The sequence below is a fragment of the Mixophyes fleayi genome, chromosome 3, assembly GCF_038048845.1.
Source record: "Mixophyes fleayi isolate aMixFle1 chromosome 3, aMixFle1.hap1, whole genome shotgun sequence".
Classification (NCBI taxonomy): domain Eukaryota; kingdom Metazoa; phylum Chordata; class Amphibia; order Anura; family Limnodynastidae; genus Mixophyes; species Mixophyes fleayi.
Window position 1 is genome coordinate 116,101,338 of NC_134404.1, and position 18,097 is coordinate 116,119,434.

Here is an 18,097-nt window from a genome sequence, read left to right on the forward strand (position 1 = left end):
GTTATCTACTAAAAACATTCGTTTGAAGGTTCCATCTATGAAATTCGCCCCTCGTTTTATTGGTCCATATAGGATCATTCAAGTAATCAATCCAGTATGTGTGAAACTTCTTCTTCCTAAGAATCTTCGGATTTCCAATGCCTTCCATGTGTCTTTACTCAAACCTCTTATCATCAACCGTTTCTCAACTCCTCCCTCAGCTCCGCAGCCAGTTCAAGTTCATCAGGAGGAGGATTTCGAGATTACTGAGGTATTGGATGCAAAAATTTTGCGAGGAGTCCTCCGTTTCCTCGTTCATTGGAAGGGCTTTGGTCCTGAGGAGCGCTCTTGGATCAAAGCTGAAGATCTTAATGCTCCTGCCCTTTTGAAGAAGTTCTACTCCAAAAATCCGGACAAGCCCGGTTCCAGGCGTTCTTTGCCCACCTTTAAAAGGGGGGGTACTGTCACTCACCGGACCGTGAGTGCCTCTTCCCGGACATTTAGGAACCGTGGCCGTCCTCCATCCTGAGGGTCTGCGCATGCGCAGCCCTTTCCTATACTTCAGTGTATGGCCCTTTAACTCAATTGGCAGATCAGGCAACACTCCCTATATTAAGCACCTGTGGTCAACACCACGTTGCCTGATCTTGGAGTCTCATTCCCTATGAGTCTCTGAAGGTGTTCCTGTATTCCTCGTGTTTTCAGCGCTGCTGATTCCTGTGGTTTCCAAACCACTTCTACCTCTGTGGTTTCCAAACCACTTCTACTATTGTGGTTCCCATACCACTTCTACCATCAACTGTATCATCGTGACTGTTAGCTGATTCCTATCCGCTGCCTCCGTGCACTACAGTCTTCCAAACCACTTCAACGCTATTACTTTCATTGTGACTGTTTGCTGATTCCTATCCGCTGCCTCCGTGCACTTCAGTCCTCTAATCCACATCATCGCTATTATATTTCACTGTGACTGTTTGCTGGTTCCTACCCGCTGCCTCTGTGCACTCCAACCGTTACTTTACATCCACTCACCTGTTCCTCATCAAGTCCGTGAGCTGATTCCTATCCGCTGCCTCCGTGCACTACAGCCTCCAGCCTACAACTCGCCTGTGTTCATCATCGTGACAAGTTAGCTGATTCCTATCCGCTGCTCCTGTGCACTGCAGTCTCTTCTCAGCTCTCCTGTGTTTCCTCGAGACTGCTGCTCTCATTGCCATTTGCTACTCTCCGTGATCAACAGCTCCTGGTCTACTCTGCTCTCCCGTGTTCCATCGCTACTGACAACTATTGGTTGCTACTGGTTACCTCCGTGTACCGCAGAGCCCTGCTGCTGCTGACCGCGCTATCATCCATCTACTGCTGATCCGCTCTCCACGCCTTCACGTGTCCCGCAGGTCTACCCTCCTGTCTGCATTGGATTTATATCTCATCTACTACTCCTCTGCTGGATCATCCCCACTCTCCTGGGTCCTGCGTGAGTCCAGTTCCACGTGTTATTGATTCCTGTGGATTCGTGTCCCTGTTGGTCTACTTATCTGTGCGCTGCACCTACTGACCGCTGCCTCAGGTATCCTGGGACTTCTCATCCAGCCGGCCTCCTGCCGCTCAGGTATCCCTGCACTCCTATCTGACTACCTGCTTCTGAACCACGGTATGCATACTTCTCATTGACTGTGCTGGTGTATTGCATATCTTGCTGGACTGTGTTGGTTCTCCTCTGGAGTCTGCTATCCGCTGAGCCTATTGCCATCATTGACTGTGTTAACTTGTGCTGGACTACTTCAAGAGACTTCCTATATTTGCAGACCTGTTCAGTCATTTATATATATATTGTGCATGTTACTGTGGATCGTATATAAGGTGCCTGTGTATATCCTGTGTTGCAGTCTCTCCCCGTGCACCTCCTCACATATATATTCAGTGGTACAACTTGCTAGTAGCAGACCACTGATCCCCGTTTCCAGTATCACCTGTTCCAGTATCCTCTCACATAGCAGTGGTACAACTTGCTATCGCAGACCACTGACTCCCCGGATACCTCCACTTGGATTCCATTCCTTCACTCAGACAGCGGTACAACTTGCTATCCGCAGACCGCTGACTCTCATCACCTCCTCGTTTCTGTTGGACATTCCTCCTCACTATAGCAGTGGTACAACTTGCTATCGCAGACCACTGACTACCTTCACGTGTCCTTGTCCTACAGTTCCTCGTGTACTATTACCTCCATATTACCAGTGCTGCTAGTCATAGACTTTCCTGAGCATCTCATCATCTGCTGTTTCCTGTTCCGTGATCACCCAGCTACCAGAGTACCCTATTACCATCTACATTGCTCTGGTAAGCCTACCACCTGGTGATCCCTGGGTAAAGACTCCTAGTGCCCGTGACACTGTGTCTGCAGCAGTGAAATGAACAGCAAAACCACAAGGTCAGGTACACAGGTAAGAATAACAAGGAACATGAGTCAAAGGCTTGCTTCCTATCAAGTAGAGTGACCTGATGATCTGGCCCAGACTGCTGGGCGAGGAGTAGTGGCAGGTGTAAGTCATGCTGTGAAAACAAGTTTAGCTCAGCAGGAAGGGAAACCGTTCAAGCACCCCAGTGGCCCCTTTGGTGGCATGGTGGTACTGCAGGCTATATATATCCAGAAAGACCAACATAGCCGGGAGCAAAAAAATCAGAGTAGTAGTCTAGAATTGGGGTCCTGTTGGAGAAGTCTTCGTCTAAGGAATGCAGAGATCCCGAAGCCCCACTCCTCCTCTTCTTTTTATGGGTTTTAGAGGGTTGCTGGAAATGGAGTGATGCAAAAGACAATCTTACAGTTGGAGTAGCTGGAGATACAGAAAGTGGCAAAGAAGAAGCACTAGGAGTAGGATTGGCAAATTCTTTGAACACTGCTTCAGTAAAAAGACCCAAATCTGACAGGATATGCTCTTGGGTCTGAATAAAGGGATTTGCCCATTCTAAAGCTTTCCCTGTAAAGTTGGAAAGCATGAACAGCACACACCTTTTATTGGTATCCAGGAGGTCGGGTACTGATGGAAAGTAAGATATACAAACACTTGAAAGGGTATTAAATTAACGGCTGCCCCCGTCAAAGGTAGATGGTGGGAATTCAAAAACGAAAGCAGAGTCAGCAGTTTTGGCAACTTTAAGTGATGGGGTAACCGGAACCATGGGGGAGGGGGAGGGGGTGGTTTGGGTCAAAAACAAGCATCCCCAACTGTTACAGCAAGAGATGACTCAGAAAGAGCACATGACTTGGAGGAAGGCTCGGGATGGGCAAACTTCTTGGAGAACTCAGGTTCAGTATATATATCCGAAGGCCCAGACTGAGTAAAACCTCAGGCTGCACCGCCTTAAATAGCAACTCGGGCTGGACAGCACTGACCGGCAACACAGGCTGGACCGCAAATAATGTCTCAGGAGTGGACTGCAGGGATGGCACCCTCTCTGGAACGAACTGGAGGGATGGAACGCTCTCTGGAGCGGACTGGAGGGACGGGACCCTCTTGGAAGCAGGCAGTAAGGGCGGCGCCCCCTCGGAAGCAGGCGGTAAGGGCAGCATCCCCTCGGAACTAGACAATGTCTAGAATGGAATGGAAACAGTAGCTAGAGATTCAGCCAAGGAGGCCATGACAGGAGACTCAGCACTGGAGACAGAAGCTAGCAGCTGGGTACTGGAGACTGAAGCTAGCAGCTGAGTACTGAAGACTGAAGCTAGCAGCTGGGTACTGGAGACTGAAGCTAGCAGCTGAGTACTGGAGACTGAAGCTAGCAGCTGAGTACTGGAGACTGAAGCTAGCAGCTGAGTACTGGAGACTGAAGCTAGCAGCTGAGCACTGGAGACTGAAGGTGGCAGCTGAGTACTGGAGACTGAAGCTGGCAGCTGGGTACTGGAGACTGAAGCTGGCAGCTGGGTACTGGAGACTAAGGATGGCACCTTGGAGCGGACTGGTGTATCAGGACAGTTGGCTGGAGCTGGTACCTTAAGACAGGTAAGCGGTACTGGTGGATTTGGCCTCATTCCAGGGAGGAGAACTGGTTGTAATGAAGAAGCGGAAAGTGGAGCGCAAACAAATCCAGAAGGAGGAGTGGAGTAAGCAGAAGATGGTTCTGTAAATTTTTTATGTCTGCGGAGTGGACAGTCTTGTAAGAAATGTACATCACTGGCACAGTAAAGACATAGTTATTTGGCCCTTCTGCACCATCGCTCCTCCTCAGTCAGGTGGGGGCATGGGCCACCTGCGAACCAGGAATTTGCTACAGAGTTCTCGATTAACTGTGATTTTGTGGTAGGATTATTAGAAGGTGCTGCTTGCGAAGAGTCAGAGGCAGACAAAGTTGGTTGGGATACGTTAGCAGCAGAATTAGACTCCTTATAGCAAGATACAGATTCAGAAGGGTGTACAGCAGTGACAAGTTTGTCCCTGGGAAAAGAATTTTCAAGACCAAAGCAGGTACTCGAGCATGACGCATTAGGGATGGAAACTGGAAGTTGCTTAAGCACTTTATTTAGCAAAGAAGATACTTGCGAGATTTGAGTGCATAGTTGGAGAATGTCCACTTGAAGCATCTGGAACAGGGAATTTTCGGAAGAAATTGTAGCCATGGTCTTTAGAATGTTGAATATGGAGTAAGCCAATACCCTGGGAATGCTCTACACAAGGGAAGAAAGCGTGCTGCAGCAGGCTCAGTTTTATGGCCAGATCATACTGTCAGGGTTCCCAAGGCAAGACCACGGAGAGAAAGTAGGTGAACAAAGTGGTCTATTAGAAACACAGGTAATACAGGTTAAGTATGCAAAACTGGTAAGGCAGAGATGCAGTAGTCAGCGGGGTTGCAGGGTGGATACCTCTGGAAGAGGTGGTGAGATGAGTAGCCTGTGGATTGCAGGGTTGGATATCTTTGGAAAGGTGGTGAGACGAGTAGCCTGCGGGTTGCAGGGTCAGACACCTCTAGAAAGTTGGTGAGATGAGTAGCCTGCGGGTTGCAGGGTCAGATACCTTTGGAAAGGTGGTGAGACGAGTAGCCTGCGGGTTGCAGGATTGGATACCTCTGGAAAGGTGGTGAGATGAGTAGCCTGCGGGTTGCCGGATTGGATACCTCTGGAAAGGTGGTGAGACGAGTAGCCTGCGGGTTGCAAGTTCAGATACCTCTAGAAAGGTGGGGAGATGAGTAGCCTGCGGGTTGCAAGGTTGGATACCTCTGGAAAGGTGGTAAGATAAGTAGTCTGCGGGTTGCAGGGTTGGATATCTCCGGAAAGGTGGGGAGATGAGTAGCCTGCGGGTTGCAGGATTGAATACCTCTGGAAAGGTGGTGAGACTCAAAAGCCAGGTAATACTGATACAGACAGCAGGTAACGATAGAAGTAAGTAGAACAGGTTACACTGAGAAGCAATGAGCTGTAGAGAGCTGAAGCACAGAGATCCACACAGTGAATAACTCAAGAACCAGATAAAAGATGAGCTGTGTCTGCAGCAGTGGAATGAACAGCAAAACCACAAGGTCAGGTACACAGGTAAAAATAACCAGGAACAGGAGCCAAAAGCTTGCTTCCTATCAGGTAGAGTGACCTGATGATCTGGCCCAGACTGCTGGGCGAGGCTGTCTTTTAAGGAGTACTGGCAGGTGTAAATCATGCTGAGAAAATGAGGCATGGTGGTACTGCAGGTTATATATATCCAGAAAGACTAACATAGCTCCTGGCAAACAGAAGCTGTAGGAGGCAGATCATGACAGAGCTATGGAAAGCTCCCTGTAACAGTGGCAGCTTGTAAAACAAACCTCGGTGTTTGGAGTCCTGAATTAATAATGAGGGTGTGACATATAAAAGGGGGGCTTTAATCATTTTTAGAAAAAATAGGTTGTTGTGATTAACCCTTTGTCACACACATGTCATGCAGGCTTATGTGAGCGCTGTTTGTGACAACTCAGTAAAGTGCTTAGTAATATGTTGGTGCTACATATATATATATATATATATAAATAAAGGGAAATAATTTAAATGTCTTGGTACATTGGGAATAAACACGGAAACCTGCTAAACTGAGATGGAGTGATGGTTCTTCAAAACATTACACTGTTTGTCGTGATGGCAGCCGCGGTGGACCATACACACAAGCAAGTCTATGTAAGGAGAGCAGACTGAATTATGTAATGTTCAGTATACAAAGCCCACCTTACTCTACAAGCTTGTCTTACTGGCCCCAAATGCAAACACTTATCCTACCCTAGGCAGAGTTTGTATGAGCTGTTGCAATTATTGGCTGATAGAGTTCTGTTACCTGTCCTGCACTAGTGTACAGTTGGAATCAGTACAAAGAAACAAAGTTATAACAATCTGACTAAAAAAAGCTGCGCCCTGAAGGTGGCCCTATTCCCTTGTTTCCTCCGACGTGCTTCTGATGTCTCATCAACCGCAACAGAATCCATTCTTTTCCAGCAGGCCACCTGTTGCTATCATTAATTTTTCCCTAGCACATGTGCAAAATTATATCCACACAAAAAAGATATGTTTCAACATAAATTTAAACTATACTAGTTTTATGTTCGTATCAATTTAATAATATACTTGTAAATTCTTCTAATTTATCTGGCCAGTAACTACCCAGCATTTCTCACCCCGACATATCCTCAAAACATACTGGGGGATTTCAATCCCCTGCATTGTTCTTTACGGGACCAGCATTCAGTGGGGGTAATTCAATTCAATTATTTAGAACAATGCGGCACACACACTATTACCGTTACTATGGTAATAATGCACATTATTACCGTTACTACGATAATCCTAACACTGATTTTTTTCATGCAGCTCTGTGATTAAAATTACCGTAGCAATGGTAATTGACAGCGGCCCGCGTTGTGCTTAAGAATTGAATTAAATTACCCCCACTGAATGCTGGTCGCTGTGCTGTAAACAACCATTTCATGCACAAGTTACTTAAATAATACTTAGAAAGATCCTTTTGTACCAAGTGAAACGATGGAAGGTATTATAGTTGTCTATTTCCTAAGTAGACTAAGCCAGCTAACTGCATGAATGAATGCAGCAACATATATAAGCAAATGAGATATGACTGCTCCATAATGCTCTTGTTGACTGTGGTCCTGCACAAACAGCAATTCCAAATCAATAAAGTAAAAAAAGTCTACATTTTATTTTAATATCACTGATTACTAGACACTACCGTATGGAACACAAAAAAAACAAACAAAACATAATAACTGCTGTGACAGAATAGACATAACCAAGCTTGTTATTTCCCAGCAGTCAACCTGAACTAAAGGATTGAGTGGTCAACTAAAGACACTAAGGACAGGAAGCTGGGAGCAGCTGGAGCTCCTCTGACATCACAAATGACTGTAAGGGGTTAAAACAGGGAGTGACTGCCTATCACCCACCATCATCAAGGGATTAATGAAATCAAGATCCCATTGTCCTCCCCTAGGTCTGAGTGAGACATTGTGGCATGGAAACAGCAGGGGGGAGGGGCAATTGGCCCAGAAACATGACTACTCTCCTGTATAGCCCCTCATTGAACTCCACCAATCAGGACAGACCTTTTTCCTAAGACCTGTGGATAACCCTGCAGGGAGGGATACCCAGCGTGTGAAATTTTGGTTTGGGGGTGATTTTTGTTTTAAGAAACAACTGGCGTTGGAGTTTCGGCTGCTGCCAGAATACAGATGATTTTGCCTGGGAGTTTTGTGATTACTGGACTACATACTTTTCTGGGACTTGCAGACTTGCTGGCTCTGCTGAATAGTAGCTCCATAAGAATCCCGTTGTCCTACTCCATCAAATCACATCTGAATCGGCAATCATTAATCACGGACATTGTGGAAAAGTTCTGGGAAGTCTAAAAGTAATCTGGTGTTTATTGGGACCTGGTTTATATTTTTTTATGTCTTATCTTTTTGCTGATTTAGAGAACTTGTATTAGACAACTCCGAAATAAAGATATTGTTGTATCTTTCCCTGCCTACTGTCTGCGTGACTTGACCCAAAAGTCCCAGGGTACCCCATGTGACTATAGGCTGTAATACCCCGGGTCTTTTTAAACTTTTTACTACATTTCAAGCACCCAAACTGCTACATTGGTCATGTACAGGGGCGGATCTAGATAATTGGTGTACCCGGGGCGATTTAGGCCCCACCCCCTTTCTGACATCTGAGGCTGCCGGCGGCTGCACACTATGTGCAGGTCCGCTCGGCAGTGACAATGTGCTGCCTGGCCGCTCTGATTGTGTTTAAAACACAATCAGAGCAGCTGGGCAGCACACTGTCACTGACCAACGGACTTGCACATAGTGTGCAGCCATCGGCAGGAAGCCCCCGCTAGGGGGGGCGATTGCCCCGATCGCCCCCCCCTGGATCCGCCAATGGTCATGTATGATAATCATATGGGTGATGAAAGTTATATAATGGAAACTTATTTTGCAAATACAAGACTATGCTTCTTGTGGTATATGCAGTTATTAAGTATTTTATTTAATTGTTTTTATAGTCAAATTAGTAATATGTCGACAATATAATTACTACAGTAGGAAACATCTTACCCTTTTTAAAAAACATCTTCCAAGTGAATCTGCATTTTCAGTACACTTTTCCAGCTCTTTTAGAAAAGTACTATAACAACAACAAAGAGAAAAAATCAAATAAGGCATAAATACAAATTTAGAGTGCCTAACTTGTTATACGATGTCAATTTGACTCTAACTGATCACACTGTTTCAACAGAAATATGCAGCACACAATACCGAACAATTACTATCTCCTTGACTGCCAGATAATCAGAATTTTTAAATCTAAAGTTATTGAGAGTTATTTACGAACACTCCTCAAGGGTGGAATTCTGCACTAAAACTGTAACAACTATTAGTAATTATATCTGTCCAGTGCAGTGATGGACAACAGGCAGCAAAGGGAAGAAATACAGTTCTGCCTCATGTGGTTTCTCATCTTCCTCTGTGGGAAAGAGGTGTGTGATTAAAGCAAGGTAAGACATTTTTAGTCAGGGTTTTATTAGTCATTAGATTAGTAGTGGGTCGCAGGTACTCCTCACTGATTAAGGGATCTCAAGAGCGCTTTGTGTGGTATCTGTGGACATGGGAAATTTGAGGGATGAGTGGGGGCTAAGGGGTATTCTAGGACAAGTGGTAGGTATGAAAGGTGTTTTGGGGTAAATTGGAACCTACAAGACATATGGGAATGTTTGGGGTCAGTGTGCATTGTGTGCGAGTCTGAGGGGTGTTTTGGGATGAGTAGGTGGTTTCATTGGCTTGTGGGCAAATCGGAAGGATGTTTTGGTGTACAGTTCTGTACTTTCATGTCAGCGACTAAGAAGGTTGCATATTCTAAGTACTGGGACTGGATATTCCTAATCCAAACATTTAGAATACTTGAAGCTGCCCCTTCTGCTTCCACATAAAGAAGATCTCACTACCCGGAATTATTCAGTACTAGAGTGCTTGTGTTTCAGGTGAACTAACCACTCTAAGTTACATTCCAGTTTCTATTAGTATGTACCTGCACTTGCCTTTCAATTTCTAAGAGACATAAGAGATACATCAATACTCCTAATAAAATGTTTTATTACATCATTACAATGCTGCTGTTTAATGGACCTCTTCTGTTTGGAGGACATATTGGGAAAGAGATTACTCACTTCTTAAATCTCCTTGAGGATGGAGACGCTTGTTATTAGAGAGGTATTAGTATCGTTTATGTCACTCAAGTTAAAAACTGATTGAGATTACTAACATCAGCATACTGAGTGGTATACATTGGATCTACATATTCTGATTTATATCCGTTTTTTATTCAGTGTCTATGGTAACGCTTTAGCTTAACTAGTTGTTGTTTTTAATTCCTAATTGTTATATATTATTTCTTATTAATAAATATATTTTTATGCATATGAGCCATTTCTTTGCCTAAATTTATTCTCAAGTTTGTTAGTAAGATTCTCTGCTTTTAAATATTTCACTCACCCTTACCTTTCCCCACACACTTTTAGGGCCATGATCCTTTTTTGGTTGCTGTATGCAACATCTCCACTTTCTATATAAATATCAACTTTAAATTTCAGTGTACAAATAAGCTATTTGTGTGCTACATGAAAAAACAGCCAGTATTTAACTTATGTCCAAAATAATAAACTAATTTACACCCCTAGCATTGCAACATGGTTTTGTCCAGAAAACTTAAGTAAGAAAACTTACTCAATTTCTTGCCTAAGTTGAATCAGGCCCTATATTAGTAATCAAGGTTACACTTTGTTAAATGAGTGTGAGGGTGAATATTTGATGAGAGTTATATTTGAATTAATTTAACTTTCAAATGTGCATTGTTGTGCTTGCATTGGTTTTCAAAAGGTAACATTTCCAGTGCGGTCAGTGATTGTGTAAGCAGGACAGGAGAAACATGATAATCCCGCTAAGTGCGGTAGGCAGGCACCACTCTACTAGGGCACCCCGCCAGCCCACCTGCTGCATAAAAATATTTTTCTCCTGGCACAGGCAGCTGCAGGTAAGCCTCTTCCGTGCTTGCACAGTGACACTTTTTCATGTGCTTTGAGGCACGAAGATGGGCATCACGGCGCATCCCTGTGTGTGAACTTTATAAGGTGTTCCATCCTCTTTTTCTACCATCTATTTATTCAACTACCTTTGTGCAACTACTATTACAGCTGACCCATCTCTACTAAAAATCTGATTACTTGCTATGGACTACAGTACCTTTGTGCACATAGCATGCTTTTATTATGTAAGTCCCAGAAGTCACAAGCACAAAGATGCTATAAAAGTAACCCATTACATCAAAGTTGTTTTCATTAGCATAACTCACACAAAGCTAAATTATTATTCTGGACATACAGGTGTTTTTTCTAAGCATTTAAAACGTGTATATATCCATATGTATATACAGTATATGCATATGCACATATTTATATAATGCACATATAAACGCACTTTGATACTGAAAGTCCAAAATATAATGGGCCTGACTCATTAAGGAACTCAAAACGAACGTAATTTGTGTTTTTTTGTAAAAGTGCGTGTTTCGGGCTATACACGTCCGTATTCAAGTAAGAGCAGGTCTGAGGAAACGTGCCTTGTTGAATACTGGTGTAGGTACGTTATGTATACATGGCACTTGCCGTATTGAGACTGACAATACATTGCAGGATATGTACAATACACAGAATATGTGCAATATAAAGTCCCAAAAGAACTCACAGAAAAAAAAAAGGATTTAAAGATTGTCACCAATTAACAATATATTCATTATGGGAAAGACTTGGGGGACTTTTCTTTTTCAATTTTTTTATTTTGCCTTAAATACATTTAGCAGGATGTTCTCAATGCGTACTTTATAGAAAATAATGTTTTGCAGTTGCTCCTGACTGCAAACACATGTTGTGGCATACATACATGTGCATCACTGATCGCCACTTACACCTGAGCTGTAGTGGGTGTAAATTACTACTGAAAAACCCGCATCTTAGAGATGTCCGAAGCTTGAATCAGATGCTGCTGCGTGCGCTCAGCTTTGGCACGCCCTTACTGTACATTGCATATGTTAGTCCTCCCCTTCTCCTCCCCATTCTGCCCTTCTAATTGTAGGCAGTTGTATTTGTCATTTACGTCCAAACGTGAATTGTGTTCTTTGTAGCAAGTCTGTTTCGCACGAGCTCACAGCGAAAATACACCACATAAATCGACGTTCCTTAATGAATCGGGTCCAATGTGAGAACATGGACCTGTACACACACACTTTTTGATAAGCGGTAAACTTTACTTTGCTTTGTGTCAATTTTGACATTTCTTGCAATGTGTAAAAGTATTTATGCTTAGTAAAATACAATGGAGTTTTGTGGGAGTTGTCATTAAGTACATGTTACACTAAGCTGTAGGGAATGAATGCACTCTGACTCTGGGCTCTGTTAAAGAAGGGACAAACTATAAGGTTTTGTCTACGCTTTTAAATAGCGTTTTTCATCGTCCATGTTTAAAAGCCCTACAATTTTTTTTTCTTTCTTGAGTTAAATGTTATAATCAAGTAAGGATAGACACTTTTAGGTAAGGGTAGTGTTTCAGCTGAATTCTGTCTGTACAATTTTCGACAGACACTTTTTGGTAAATCTCACCAAACTTCCTCAGAGGAAGCAACACAAATTTACAAACAGTCTACACATTAATTATCTAGATTATACTAACAAGGGATGCAGATGTATGAAACCTATTTATAATATTAGTATGTACACCTTTTAGATTCTATACAGAAAATGAACAAATATGTCACCTGAATGGAGAATACATCAGTGTTGAATCGTACAGTGACCCCACTCCTCCAGCTTCCCCTGGGCAGTTCCAGCAATTATGAAGTAAGGAACTGAACGGCTATATGTATGGGGAGACCCCCTTATGACTATCCTCATTTTCACAGTGGTTCTTACTTTAAATGTCTGCTTTAAATGTTTCAACTACCATAAATTGAAATAATAGTATTGGCACAGCTACAAAAATAGTTGCTCATTGTACGTGCCTTTTGTGGAATTCATAGATTTCAGGAAGGTTTCCAAAAAGCACATCTTTGCTGTTTTGTAACACCACAGGAATCAAAGGATTCATTTCGGGATTGTCCAGCGATGACGCATAACCCTGCAGTAAAGAAAAAACAGGTATAGGCTTAATTTGTGCATGTTCGTTACACTGCTCTTTAGCCCAAAATTATTTTATGAGGTATTTGTAATTATATCAGAAAATGTAGTTATTGCTATAGACATACAATCATGATTCTAAATTCACTATATTTATTTATTAACATTTGATCATGTAGTGCTAGTATACCCCATAGCTATGTGTGTTCATTAATATATCATTTTATTATTTGAGATTGTGTCAGCACTTGTAACTCCACATGTATTCTTGTTATTAGCTAGTCAGGGTTCTTTGTGAAATATTAACCAGTAAACTAATATTCCCAATCAGTTAGCGTCAAGGTGAATGGGAAGTTCTCCTTAGTTGTCATCATTGTGGGTTTATGTAATTATATATTAAAACCATTAAAACATTGGCATTTGCAAGGGAACTAAGGTTGCCTAATTTTGGTGTTAGATTGGATTCCCCGTGACAAACTTATAGACATAAGGCAACAATTATATATATTTAAAACTGAAAAACTGGTCAGCGTTACAACTACACCACTTTCCACAGATTTGATAAGTGTACCTCTGTGTTTATTGATGTATATTTATTTATTATCTTTTATTTATATAGCACCTATATATTTTGCAGAATTTGCAATCAGTCACATTAGTCCCTGCTGTAGTTTAGCTTGCAGTCTAAATTCTTTACCACCTAAACATATAAATGACACACAGGAAATGTGTCCTGGTCTGAATCAAACCCACAATGAAAGTGATGTTATCTATTTGGCTTGTATGGTTTCAATATTTCACGCAGTTGTTTTGTACTCTTGATTCTGTACATTAGGTATGTATCATGGTCAATTAACATCAATATTTGACATCAATTAGTAATTACGTGATGTACTGCTGAAAATACACCTAAATACATCATCCTGCACCCGTGTTTGCAGATATTATTTTTCTGATACTGTAGTGTTAACAAGTCTTCTTTCTGGCATACAACCACTATGAGCACCAACTAGGTGGGTACATAGTACTATATTCCACTAGTTTATATTTTATAAAATATTTTTATGCCCTTAATTACATTGTTAGTACGTCTCTTTTATTTTCATATACTTTGTTTTTTTATATTAAGAATTATTGTTTAGGTATTGATTGTAATATATTTTTATTATATTTTATTATGTTTCACTGTAGTCTCTATATTTGTTATAGATACTTTCTATTTAACACGACTCATTATTTATGGTTTAGTTTGGATATTATTGGTTTAATCTGGCTAAATATTGATCAGTTGTACTTAGACATCTGTCAGCTGTGTTTGCGCTAGTCAGCTTGTTAGTGCAGTATTTTTACGAGAGACTGAAGATGCAGTTTCACTTCTGATAGCCCTCATGAAGTTACTGGGCCTGATTCATCTTCGGACATAAGTGCCTTTGTGTGTCTAATCTTGTATGAAATAGCTGTGCACATGCTCAGAAAAGGAACTTACACCAATTAACACAATTGTATGCAATTCGTGTCTAACCACAAAAAACTCTCATGACTGTCTACAACTTTAAAGACAGAACAGGGGGAGGGAATGGGTAGATGAGCGTAGGCAATGTACCGTATTAGAAGGCCAAGACAGATGCAGCTGATTCAAGTCCTGGGTTTCACTAATGCAGTGTTTCTCAACTTCAGTCCTCACGTACCCCCAACAGCTCATGTTTTCAGGATTTTGTTAGTCATGCACATGTGACTTAGGGGTAAATTTATCAAGAATATTTATATTCTTAAACGTTGTGAACTTGACCTATAGTGTGTGATTTGTAACATTCATGTTCTTTCAGAATGGTTATAAATTTGATCTACGATTTGAAAGAAACTATAGGTCTAACTAGTGCTATATTATCCTTTTTGTGTGGCTTTTCTACTAGTGTGGAGGGAATGACGGTCTCCTTTCTACAGTAGCTTTGCCTTTTTGTCTTTATAATATATTGTTGTTTGGTGTACCTATTTTCAAGGGTTTGTCTTATTTACTTATTATATACTGTTTACATAATGTAACTGGTATAACATCATATTATAAGTATTTATAACAAACTTAATCTGTGCCACACTGAGAGCACACATATTGGGTCAATGAATTCCTGACTGATCTGTTAGCAAATCTGTTCAAAATTCAAATATCCACTAACAATGCTTGCTGCTGATCACCACATCTTTGTTATATTAGCATAACTGATGAATATATCAGATACAGTATATGTAAAGAATACAGTCATACCCATGTTTTCTCAGAACACCTTTCCTCTATGTCCCTTCTAAGGTTTGTCTTACAAAAAGTGATTGTCTGTGTTTTTACAAGGGAGGGTGGTGAAGAACTGAAGGGGTTGGCGATAAAAACTGTCCTATGTGGATGATAGGGAAATAAGTTTGCAAGGTAGTTACATATATTATATACACACCCTTATTGAACTTGCAGGTGTGTGAAGTGGGGTGTAATGTGGAGGAAAGCTGTGCACATGTATATAACAGCCATAATAGATATTACCTCTATGATACTTTGAAGCTCCTCAACATAAACGCGTTCTGTTTCCATCAACTCATTAATTATATGGCTGGGAATACAAGAAGAAATACTGTTATAAAAAAAACCAGACAGATAAATGTATTTTTGTACTTTTTATTTTTTTATTTGTTTATAGGAGCGTAACGAAAAAAAGAAGTGGTTAACGCTAGGTGCGCACTACAGAACAATTCTCCCAATGCGATTTAACGACTGAAAGTCCCAAGCAGCATGCTGATTTATGTGTACACACTATACATGTTTTACAAGATTTACCTTCAGATCTGTGCTCTTCATCTGTCATAACCATTAGCTGAAAAGATGTGCACTCTCCATAAAGATCTGCCTACCCTGCTGGTGGTGAGTGTATACACACTGCAGAATTTGCCCCGCCTTGTTCCATCGTTTATAGAGATTTTTAGTCCGGTTATAAAATCAAATGAAATGGTACAATGTGCTTTGGAACGATAAAACATGATAGTGGGAGAGTACACACTAATTCAATATTGGACCTGACAGTTGTTTACGTTAATCGGGTGAAAAACCTGTAGTGCAGTGGTTCCCAAACTTTTGCAGTTCGCGGCACCCTTAGAGTCTCCATAATTTTTGTAAGGCACCCCTCCAAAATAATTACCGGGCAGTCCTGTTTTAGAAGTAGTTGGGTCAAAAAATTGTAATAAGTATTTAGGTCAGGACAGAAATGCTTATTTAGTTGTATGCAAAAATGCCCCCTCTGCATCCAGACACTCTGCCCTCTCTCACGCTGTCCCCTCTCCTCTGCCCTCTGTCACCCCTCCTCTGCCCTGTCACGCTGTCCCCCCTCTTGTCACGATGTCCCCCTCCACTGCCCCTCTCACGCTGTCCCCCTCCTCTGCCCTCTGTCACGCTGTCTCCCTCCTGTCACGCTGTCCCCCTCCACTGCCCCTCTCACGCTGTCCTCCTCCTCTGCCCACTGTCCCCCTCCTCTGCTCTCTGTCACGCTGTCCCAGCTCCTCTGCCCTCTGTCCCAGCTCCTCTGCCCTGCTTTCCCAGCTCCTCTGCCACGCTGTCCCCCTCCTGTCACGCTGTACCTCTCCTCTGTCCCCCTCCTGTCATTCTCCTCTGTCCCCCTCCTGTCACGCTGTCCCCCTCCTCTGCCCTCTGTCACGCTGTCCCAGCTCCTCTGCCACGCTGTCCCAGCTCCTCTGCCCTCTGTCACAGCTCCTCTGCCACGCTGTCCCCCTCCTGTCACGCTGTCCCTCTCCTCTGTCCCCTTCCTGTCACTCTCATCTGTCCCCCTCCTGTCACGCTGTCACTCTCCTCTGTCCCCCTGCTGTCACTCTCCTCTGTCCCCCTCCTGTCACGCTGTCACTCTCCTCTGTCAAGCTGTCACTCTGCTCTGTCCCCTCCTGTCACTCTCCTCTGTCCCCCTCCTGTCACGCTGTCACTCTCCTCTGTCCCCTCCTGTCACACTGTCACTCTGCTCTGTCCCCTCCTGTCATGCTGTCACTCTGCTCTGTCCCCTCCTGTCACGCTGTCACTCTGCTCTGTCCCCTCCTGTCACGCTCCTCTGCACTCTCTCACTTTGCCCCCTCTGCCGCGGGGCAGCCAAAAAAAAACCCAAACAGAAACACTTACCAATCCGCGCGGCGCCGGGACCCAGCATCCTCCTCTCTCACGCAGCAGCTGTCACTGATATGACAGCTGCGTGAGAGAGGAGGATGCTGGGTCCCGGCGCCGCGCGGATTGGCAAGTGTTTGTTTTTTTTATGGCTGCCCCGCGGCACCCCTGAGACAGCGCCACGGCACCCCTGGGAGCCGCGGCGCACAGTTTGGGAACCGCCGCTGTAGTGTGTACCCAGCTTTACTCAATGTTACAAATCCTCACCATTTTTATGTGTCATAAAATGTATTGTTACCATTTACAACACTGGTCTTTCTGAATATATGCATCTTCCATTATCCTTAGCTGTCCTCATCCATACTAAATGTAAAGCGCTGGGGAATAGGCTTGTTCTATATAAATAAATGGTAATGATAGTAATTTAATAATTGTGCTGGTTAAATTCTTGTCTGGTGTGTTCCAAACAGAGTGCACAGACGTACCCAGTGCAGATGACTGCAGCATTTTATTTTTGTGCAGGATCCATTTCCACACATTCCAATGTGCATGAATCATGTGCCAGTGTTGCGTGTCCCATATGGATCAATGATCTATTTGGGATCATTTATTAAACATCAAAGTTCATGTGGGTGTTACACTGCATTAAAACCATGAAAAGCGATGTAAAGTTCCCATTCCTTCTAACTATTTTAGGAACAGTGCATGCCAGTTCTTGTGCTAGTATAACCCTTTCACTAAGAGATGTGAAAGAGTATGAAATGTTAATATACTTATGTTATATAAGGAACTGGTGAAAAATTGAGGTACGAATTGAGGATGTATGCTCATATGTTAATGAGGAACAGAGAAAGAGGAGACTCTTAATTTTATATGCGTTCAAAAACTAGAACAAATACTTTAACCCCTTCATGGCCAGACCAGTTTTAATGCTTTTGTAATGTTTCAGTTACACTGTGAATAACTGCCCAAGCCAATGGTTCCCAAACTTTTGCAGTTCGCGGCACCCTTAATTTTTTCAAGGCACCCCTCCAAAATAATTACTGAGCAGTCCTGTTTTAGAAGTAGTTGTGTCAAAAAAATGTAATAAGTATTTAGGTCAAGACAGAAATACTTATTTAGTTGTATGCAAAAATGCCCCCTCTGCATCCAGACACTCTGGGCCATCTGCATCCAGACACTCTGCCCCCTCCCACGCTGTCCCCTCCTCTGCCCTCTCTCACGCTGTCCCACTCCTCTGACCTCTCTCACGCTGTCCCCCTCCTGTCCTCTCACGCTGTCCCCCTCCTCTGCCCTCTCT

The 18,097-nt window shown here is 42.8% G+C and overlaps 1 protein-coding gene across 2 annotated transcripts in view; it reads right to left on the reverse strand.

Annotated features, from left to right (window-relative positions):
• Positions 1-18,097, reverse strand: part of MCF2L2 (MCF.2 cell line derived transforming sequence-like 2) — a 287,120-nt gene that overhangs the window by 94,396 nt on the left and 174,627 nt on the right. For both annotated transcript variants that reach the window (XM_075202198.1, XM_075202199.1), the window contains exons 16-18: positions 15,184-15,250; positions 12,539-12,654; positions 8,548-8,617 (exon numbers count right to left, since the gene is read on the reverse strand). In XM_075202198.1, coding sequence (XP_075058299.1) covers positions 8,548-8,617; positions 12,539-12,654; positions 15,184-15,250 — 253 coding nt within the window. The remainder of the gene's footprint in view (positions 1-8,547; positions 8,618-12,538; positions 12,655-15,183; positions 15,251-18,097) is intronic.